The following is a 10,346-nucleotide window of genomic DNA, read 5'->3' as shown; positions in this document are numbered from 1 at the left end:
TTCGCATTTTATAGAGGCAGAGGGACAGTACTTTGCTTTCATGTTCAACTTATTTTATTGGAGAATACATAGTAGCATTGACGAACTCGTCATAAGTTTTATTTTTCATCCCCTCCGTCTTTTGGAGAATTATTATGTAGATGTATACTTTAAGCCAAATTAGAGAGAGGGTAAAAAATAAATTTATTTGGTTTCTATATTTTTTTAAATGAAAGATAATGCGGGTTTATTAAATTTTTGGAGAGGTAGAGAGCATTAAAGAAAGAGAGTGCGAGTAAAAAATGATTAAATTATTGTATATCTTTTGTCAATTGAAGAACAAAGCATATAGTGAATAGATATTCGACAAAAAGATGAAAAAATAAAGCAAGTAGATTATCAAAAAAGGAAGGAGTATGTGTGAAAATTTCTACTTCTCCCATTTCGAATTAAATGGAATAAAAAAATATTTTATGTCTCACAAATAATACCTCTTTGTTGCATTTAATTTGAAACGGAGGAAGTATTCAACTTGAGATTTGAGTACCTCAATTCAACGCGCTAATATATCTAGAGTCCAACTTTTATTACCTCATGTTATTACAACCCCTAGGATAGTAAATATGTTAGACTGGGATACTTAATACTTTACATTTGAATAATGTACTTGATAATTAGTATTTTGCTATTACAATAGAATACAATATAACAAGAGATTTGACTAAACAAACTTTTAAAGTACATAACCTTATCAAACTTTTAAGGTCGGATTCCGATTGAGTATTCCAACTCATTGAAAATTTGACTTAGCATTATGATTGATGCAATACAATATTCTGTAGGATATATTTTGTTATTAGAATACTAATCTTATAGGTTTTCTAATATGAATAGGACTATCTTTAGGTTGTATAATATATGTCTTCACGCACGGATTTTTATCAAATTTAGCATGTCATCACATCATTAGAAATAGATCATTCTCCAGGAAAAAAATTTCCTAATAGGGTCTTGAGCCCCTAGCTTCCGCCGCCCAATAACCACCAGCTCTCCCACCTATCACCATGACTAAAGAAGACCAACCACAACCCTCTAACTCACCCTCATCCACCGAGTACCATCCAACCCTTTTTGTGTCAACCAACATAATATCAAGAATTTCATCCATTTAATCATTGATCGTGAAAAGGTGCATTAATCGAATTGGGTAGAGTTGTTTGAGTATCATGCCCATGCTTATAACGTTTTGGATCACATAGACACCGAAACCCTCGGCCAACCGACCTCTCCACCCCCATGTTGGATCGTCTAGACTCGATGGTCAAACAATGGATATATGGTACGGTTTTCATTGACCTTCTACAAACAATTCTTAGTCATGGTGATAGAGCACATCATGTATGGGATAATATATTTTGTTCTTCCTGTCAAAAAATATATATATATTTTGTTCTTAAAATATTAATCTTGATAGATGTACTCATCATATATACGAATAGGACTCCTTAGGTTGTATAATATAAATATTGATTAATGGTATTATCTACAGATAAGGAGCTTCATCAAATTTAGCAATGATGATGCATCAATTTCATTATGTCGTTATGTCACTATGTCACAAGCTTATAAATTACATAATAAAACAAAGCAAAAGATAATAAGCTAAATAATAAGATTAATGAAAAGACAATATGTGCTTGCCATTGGTTTAAGTATAAAATTCATCTTATTCTATTTTATTGCAATTCTTGGAGATTTGCAGAATTCATATGTGACCTTTTTTTTTATATATAATATGATTTGTTTTCATATTTATAATCCAATTAAGCTTTTCATCATATTCACTTTTCTATGTATGTTTGAGGGTGCCTAAAGAAAAAGACGAACGTAAGATATATATGTGAAAGCTAAGTAAACACGTGAGCGCTCTTTGACACACGTAACACCTTTTTGCTTTTTCTTTCATATATTACAAGATGACTCTCTTGCAAAGATAGGGTGAGATTCGATCCTGCCACCTCCGTGGTGGGAAGTGATGCCTATGTATGTGGCCTATTACCTGCTGCTTACTTATCACACATTACTTGTGTGGTGATATATGCATACACTCAACAAAGTGTGAATGTATAATAGGCTATATGCTACATTATTCAGCTTGTATAAAAAAGTAAGAAACTATAATTCTTACTCAATATATAAAACAAATACAAGTACCAATATTTACTGTTAAAGAATATTTTTTTGGAAAAAATAGATGAGAATACCCCCAACTTTAGCTCGTCTGCTTTTAATATCCCTAACTACGGGTTATTCCTGTATAATCCCAACTATTGGGTAGGTCCGCCACAAATGCGCCAGGACCTGAAGGAAACCTATTTAACGGCTAAAAAGGCTATCTGTCATGCTTTCATTGGCTTATTATCAATTATTATTTTATTTTTTTATTTTTTAATCCCACCATTCCCTCACCCCTAATGCCACCTTCCCTCACCCCCATTACCACCCTTTCCACACCCCTTCCCCCTCCCCCACTGCCATCTTCCCTCACCCCCACTACCACCATTCACACACCCCAGCCCCTCTCCCCTACCCCCAGTAGCCTAGGTGACAGTAAGTGAGCTTGGTGGATGGCTGCATTGGTGAAGAGGCTACTAAGTTTAGTTGGTTGGTGGTGCATTGCTGGCAGCGAGTGAGGTGAGGGAGACGGTGGAGTTGGTATTTCTCGGTGGCTGCGAAGTTGAAAATCTAGTGATAATGGCTGAAAGTGCACAAGGCTGCGTGGTGAACTGGTGATGGTGGAGGTGAGAAGGGTGGTAGTGTGGGTGAAGGAAGGTGGTTGTGGGGGAGGTAGTGGGGTGAGGCCGTGAGGGAAGGGTGGGATTAGAAATTAAAAATAGAAGAGAAATAAAAAAATAAAAAAAATTACCTTACTAACAGTTTACAAGTTATCTGGGTGCATTATAGCGGACCTACCCAATAGTTGAGATTATACAAGAATAATCCATAGTTGGAGATATTAAAAACGGACGGGTCAAAATTGAGGGTATTCTCATCAATTTTTCCATTCTTTTTCTCATTGCGTCATGTATGTCACCAGAAGTAGCAGATCAGTTGAAAATGAAATATGGGGATCCGGATCATATGATTTTCATGTGACCGTAGAACAATCAACAATCATTGAATAAAAGATGCTAACTACATGAGATAATTTATTAAACGTCTTATTCAATTAAGATAACTAAAAGCTGAGTACATAAAATAATTAATTATATGTTTCAGTCAATGAACATCATATGAACGCTTAATATATCTCATGAACTATGATTAAATAAAGAATGTTTTAGTCCGTGTATGTTAGCCTGTTGCTGTTTACATCAATTAGTTATGAGTTGTGAATTGCGTACATATTAATTTAATATAAGACACGGTTTGTATGATTGTGTTGTACAGTTAGTCTCATAATAAAAGACCGTCTACTTTTAGTTTAAAACTAGACATAATCCAAGCTCAATATTAAGAAGAGAACATGTCACTTTTTTTTAATATAATGACTAGTTTAATTTATTTAGGAACCAGTTTAATCTATTTCGTGACCCATTTAATCTATCCAGTAATGACATTCTCTAACCCATTAAGTGACTAGTTTAATCCATTTACTGACTAGTTTAATCCGTTATGTAACACTACTGGGTTATTTTTTAAAATTATTTGTTGTAGTTCGAGAATCAACAAAACAAAAGAAGGAGAAGAGAATGGATGACTATGATAGTGTTCAATTAGAGTGAAATGGAATAGGCTTGTTAGAAAAATTCAGTATTGATTTCGTCTAATTTTATGTTAAAATTAAATCGCCTATCCTAATAATTGTGTTGTGTTATTGCTACATGAAGAATGGTCCTCGCTCAACTAATTTAATAGCTCCATATTGATTGTGGAAGGAGGCATGGTCGATTTTTACAAGGAAAAATTTCCTAGCCTAGTAGGAAGTAAAACCTCGATTCTAAGGAATTTTAACTAAAATGCTTCACTATAATATGCATGCGAACAATGCTGTTACAAATCTATTAAAATCTCAGGGCACTTCTTGAGTTCTTCTACAAACACAAATCCCAATATCAGTTCCATCTAACTTCTGTTTTACTCGAACTTTAGTCGAATTCCTCTGTTTTCTCTCTTTAATTCACATGAAAGTATATATGCCAGAGTTTACATAAATTCCTTAACCTCAAACTTGATATATCGAATAGTATAATACTACTAGTTGGAATAGTTATCAGTATATCTGTATTATATAAGTCAAGGGGGAAGCTACTGTATCCCCTAATGATCGAATTGTCTTTTAACTAAAATTGAGTTTGACTTTGAGTGAAGAGTAGAACTTGTGGAGCTGATTTGGTAATACCGACTTAATTTAGGGAACCAGAGATATTATATACGTAAGTATTTACGTCTTATTTATAGAGTCAAGTTACATATGTGCACTACTTCTACGATTTAAGACTACTATATATATGTGTTTGTTGTTTCTTTTTTAAACTTGGAATAGAAGCGAACAATATCTAACGACTACTTGCATTAACTAGTATAAACATGGTAACAATGTAATAAGAAACATACTTTATTTAATTTAGTACGAGCTGATTAAATCAAATAAGACTCATAAAATAATTAAACTGACATTTTAAAATCAAAATATTTATTAAGACATTAAAAAGTGTTCCTAAGCAAGCCTATATGTCCCCGACGCTCCAAGTTATTCACAAATCTTATACCATGTCATCCATCTACATTTAAAAAATGTAAAGTAATTTGTATAATATCTATACTTATATATTAAAAGGCGTGCGTAAACCAGAAACGGTGCCACGTGGCGCTTTCCCTAGGGAGTTTTAGTTCATGTAATCCATGTACAATAAAAAAATTTAGAAATTGCATAGTATAGGTTTTGATCTCGTGAGCTCAAGTTCATGAACTAACTAAAGTTTTAACCACTAGACCAAGTTGTATTTAGTGCTTTCATATCAAAGTACAATATTAATAAATGAAAATTTTCTTACCCGGGGCATAGCCCGGGTCTAATAACTAGTTCAAATCCATAACCTGAATTTTGAGCACTAAAGACTTAACTATCAAACTATATCATATTAATTATATGTCATTATTCAAAAATAAAACATAATGAAAATCAATTTAATTAAGGAAAACTTGATATGAAAATATAAATAATGAAATTTTCAACTAGATGATATAACCTCTACAAAAATCAAGGTACCCACTAATCGGGGGGTACTGGACTTTATCGACTAGAGTAATGTATCAAAAAATAATAAGGGATAAAAAAAGTAATTCACTTTCAATAATGTTTGCTTTTCTTTGTATTATTCCGTAATCCCTTGATTGCTTGTTTTTTTTTTAACTATAATGATTATATTTGTTTATTGCAACATATTTTTTCTCATTAACTCCAACTCCACTACATCAACTATATACATACAAAGCAAATACACCCTCCGTTTAAGAAATCTTTTCATGTTTTCAAATTCAACTAGCTAGTTATTAGGCCAGGGCTATGACCCGAGTAAGAAAAATACTTATTTATTAATATAATACTTTATGATAATAACAATAAATACAACTTAGCCTAGTGGTTAAAACTTTAGTATATATACTTGAGGTCTTAGGATCAAATCCTATACTATGCAATTTCTTAATTTTTTATTGTACATAGATTACATGAACTAAAACTCTCTAGGGAGAGCGCCACGTGGCACAATTTCTTGTTTTCGTATGCCTTTTAATATATTTGTATAGATTATCCATGATTTTAAACATATCATTAATCATCAATAAGTAAAAATTATAGAAACTGATATGTAAACATGTATACATAAAGTTGAATCTAGCAAGATCTCATATAACTATATTTTCTATAAATCACTAAAGACAAAAAAATAAAAGAGGTGAATAGCGAATATTACGCAAGTGGTGCAACTATTTCTAAATTGAGGAAATATATATTAAATTATATCGCAAGTGAGAAGATAGACTTACAATTAATTTTCAAGTAAAAATGTATGTTACTACTTTGTCTGTCTCAAAATTGTTCCAGTGGAAAAAAAAAAAGGTAAGCTAAGTAATTCTCTATTTCTGTTAGAGGTTTACGATAGAATTGGACAAAAAAGAAAAATAAAAACGATAAAGAGAAAAAATAAAAAACAAGTGATAAGTGTTTTTTTTTATAAAAGGTTTAATATAGGCTATTTTAGTTAAATGATTTTTTTGTCAAAAAGTACCTAATAAAACACAAGTTTTGGGGGGAAGGACCCAATAAAACAAATATTGTCTAAAAAGATCTATTAATATACTTCTGATTGTTAATAACAACCATTTTATGAATTTTAGGCCAAAACAACAAATGCCGACGTTGACCGCATGTGAGCTTAGAGCAATGAGCTATAAGACAAAAAGAAAGAATTGTAACAGTTAATTGGAGCTTAAAAAAAAAGTCAAATGCCAGTTTGGTGTTTTTGCCTAAAGTTCATAAAATGATTATTTTTATTAACAACCGGAAGTATTTTTACAGGACTATTTAGACCAAAAAAATTTTACTAGATCCTTCCCTATAAAAGTTGTGTTTTATTAGTTACTTTCTGACAAAAAGCTTAAATAAATTGAAAATTTTCATTATGATAAGAATAAGAAATAATGATTAGCTAAATCTGGGTTCTGGTAGAAAAGAATATATTCCAATAGTATGAAGGGACACCTTGGCATAGGAGCTAATTAGATGTGATCATGGGACGGGTCGGACCGTGGCAAAAAAAATTTGCCCATTTGTCGGACCGGCCGGGCTGAGGGCCGAAAATTTTTGCCCAAAACCCAGCCCAAAAATTCTCCGGGACGGGCCAAAATGATCAGCTTTAGAGCTAATATATATCTCCAAGTAACCAGGGAAAAGATTCAGCGTGCACCATTGGCGACCCTAGTCTATGATCTAATCCGAATCATAACCTATCTACTTTCACTCAAACAACCAGCAATCTAGAATAAAGATTAATTACTAATCTATACAAATATATTAAAAGACGTGCATAAACAAGACACTGTGCCACATGGCGCTCTCCCTAGAGAGTTTTAGTTCATGTAATCCATGTACAATAAAAAAAATTTAGAAATTAAATTGCGTAGTATAGGGGTTTGATCTTGAGACCTCAAGTACATATACAAAAGTCTTAACCACTAGATTAAGTTGTATTTAGTATACTATCATAAAGTATTATATTAATAAATGAAATTTTTTCTTACTCGGGACATAGCCCGGACCTAATAACTAGTTATAAACTTGAAATAGAAGCGAACAATAACTAACGACTACTTGCACTAACCAGTATAAATATGGTAATAATGTAATAAGAAATAACATACTTTATTTAATTTAGTATGAACTGATTAAATCAAATAAGACTCATAAAATAATTAAACTGACGTTCTAAAATCAAAATCTTTATTAATTAAGACATTAAAAAGTGTTCCTAAGCAAGCCTACATGTCCCCCGACGCTCCAAGTTATTCAGAAATCTTATACCATGTCATCCATCTACATTTAAAAAATGTAAAGTAATTTGTATAATATTCAAATCCATAACCTGAATTTTGAGCACTAAAGACTTAACTATCAAACTATATCATATTATATGTCATTATTCAAAAATAAAACATAATGAAAATCAATTAAAAAAATTCGGAGAGAAAATTATAGAAACAACAAAAAACTTGTAAGTGTGTGATTAACCATGAATGGCGAGTAATGGTTTCAAAAAGTATATTAAAATAATAAGGATTTCTCTTCGCCTGCCAAAAAATATATCTCCAGTATCATTAATGATGCACGATCCTCCAAGTTCAGTACTTCGTGATATTTTGTTACTAGCCACTGCCGTTTGTAGTGTTATGTGCACCCAAGTGAAAATCTAGGGTGTTGAGGGTAATTTTACGTTTACTATTTGGATATGAACTTCATTTAATAAGAAGGTGTTGTAACTTGGTGGTAAAAAGAATGACATTATTCCAAGAAGATGCATGGTAGGATCCAATTTCTTGGGTTCTTTAAAACACAAAGACACAACGTCTTAGGTTCTTTAGAATAGAAAGAAAAATGCCTTGTGCGAGCATGTAAGCTTATAGTGTCAACTGTCAAGGGTAGGCTCCAATTCATCCACATAGAGAGAGGGAGACATATTAAGATAATAACAAACATTCATTATTATACATATAATGTTACAAACAGATTGCTTTAAAAAACGACATACAAAGACACAAAGGAAAAGTGTGATACAAGAGAGGACCGTGACCAACTCAATGGCTGCAAACTCGATCTATAATACACCCTCTTGTTTTATTCCATACAAGATAAACATAGGAAGTGCAAACCATACAACGCAAATCAGGTATCTGTTCTTCATTGCATGGTAATTGGTAACTATTTTGCACTTGACAATTATTCAATTCTTGCGAGGCAAGATGCTGCCTAAACTCTTCCAGTTGTCTTTGATTAGCCCCGACCACAGTAGATCATCATTTGTGTTTCCTGGAGTAAATTGGATGAGTCCATATGAATCTCCTTTGAATAAGTATGCCTGATTTGGAATGTGTGAAGCAAAGGCCCCATCAAATCCCTGCTCAAAGATGGTGCTTTTTAAACAAGGCCAGTTTTGACGTATGGGACCGATACCAATGAGGTGGCTATTATCACTGTAATTGATACAAGCATATTCACCTCCCTTGAAAATATAAGCTTCGAATGGACGTGATGACTCAAATGCAGCATCTACCCCATTTTCAAACACGGTCTCGCTCAAGAATGGAAACATTTCTACAATTAGCTTTGGCCCTTGCAAGAACTTGTCGTTGGGAGAGTCTGGAGCATAGAACCATTTTGCGCAAATGTTACCGGAGAATATGTACGCATCTCCTTCGTCTTGAGATGCAAATGCACAATCGATTCCCTTATCTCCAAATACAGTATCCTTAAGTGATGAAAATACGTTGCGTATGCGATCGGGTCCGCGCAATATTCTGTCACCAAACTGACCTGGTGCATAGTCTTCCAAGATATACTCATTCTTCATGAATATATAAGCTTGATTTTCGTGAGTTGATTTGAATGCAGCAGTCACATAAATATCAGCTGTCATTTTGCTTGCTTACTTGATTGATGACCACCCCCTGAAATTCTTAGAAAGACATGTCAAATTGCTTGCATAAATATATATGCATATGAGGAGATGTCAAGGGATCGGATCAAGTGGTTTTAGAAATTGACAAATATAAATTCTGGTTGCGTCATCCTAATGCTCAAGAATCATTATTGTCAACTATTAACATCTTCATACGTACATGCAATTAAAAATTACAATAATATAATATTTTCTACATATACGTCGACAATAATATAACAAGATCACATATGATGATTTTTTTTAGTGAAGCTTTACTGTCGGAGTTTTCTACGTTTACTTACTAAATTCAAAATCTTTACCCATGAATTGACGTTGGACATCTCCTAGGTCAAAATACTAAGAAACCCAGTGAAAGTGGAGGCGATCCTTAATCTGCCAAAGCCCAACTGCACCAGGGATGTCATGAGGCTAACAGGCAAAGTGGCAGCTCATTTTTTAAAGTATTCCAAGCGTCATGTAGGATGACCATGTTATAATATATATTTTATTATAATTTTAAATAATAAAGATGGAGAATTAGAGTTTCGGTAACTAAAACATATATATTTTGGATCTCAACAAATTAATTCATATGACTATTGTATTATATAAATTGACTATAACTTCAATTATAATGTCTATACTATTGGATCCACCTCGAAATATACTTTAAAATGAGACTCATATTTACATATTTGTCTTAAAACTGCATAGAAATATTCAAATTAAAATTGATTATCTTCTTTGGCAAGTAGTTGATTACCCAATTCACATGAACTAACCCCGAAAAAAATCAGGGTACCCACTAATCGGGTATTGGATTTTACCGACTACAGTTATGGATCACAAAATAATAAGAGATCATAAAAAATAATTCACATTCAACAATTTTTACTTTTCTTTGTATTATTTTGTGATCCCTTGTTTGTTGTTTTTTCTTATAACTACAATGATTATATTTGTTTATTGCAACATCTTCACATTAACTCCAACTCCACTACATCAACTAAAATTTGTGTATCTCATGAGCATATACTAATAGTAAATTTAGCTATATACATGTAAGCAAGACACCATCTGTTTGAAAAATAGTTGAATCATTTCATGTTTTTCGATTTGCTAATGTATGGTTTTAAACATGGTATCATT

The 10,346-nt window shown here is 32.5% G+C and overlaps 1 protein-coding gene across 1 annotated transcript; it reads right to left on the bottom strand.

Moving 5' to 3' along the window:
• Positions 1-8,217: 8,217 nt before the first annotated feature.
• LOC125492465 (albumin-2-like) lies at positions 8,218-9,238 on the bottom strand. Its single transcript, XM_048634984.2, has one exon. The coding sequence runs from the start codon at positions 9,171-9,173 to the stop codon at positions 8,481-8,483; it is 693 nt and encodes a 230-aa protein (XP_048490941.1). The 5' UTR covers positions 9,174-9,238; the 3' UTR covers positions 8,218-8,480.
• Positions 9,239-10,346: the final 1,108 nt, after the last annotated feature.

The sequence above is a fragment of the Beta vulgaris genome, chromosome 1 (genome assembly GCF_026745355.1).
Source record: "Beta vulgaris subsp. vulgaris cultivar EL10 chromosome 1, EL10.2, whole genome shotgun sequence".
Lineage (NCBI taxonomy): Eukaryota > Viridiplantae > Streptophyta > Magnoliopsida > Caryophyllales > Amaranthaceae > Beta > Beta vulgaris.
Note: the sequence above shows the minus strand (reverse complement) of the source record. Positions and strands in the feature narration are given on the sequence as shown.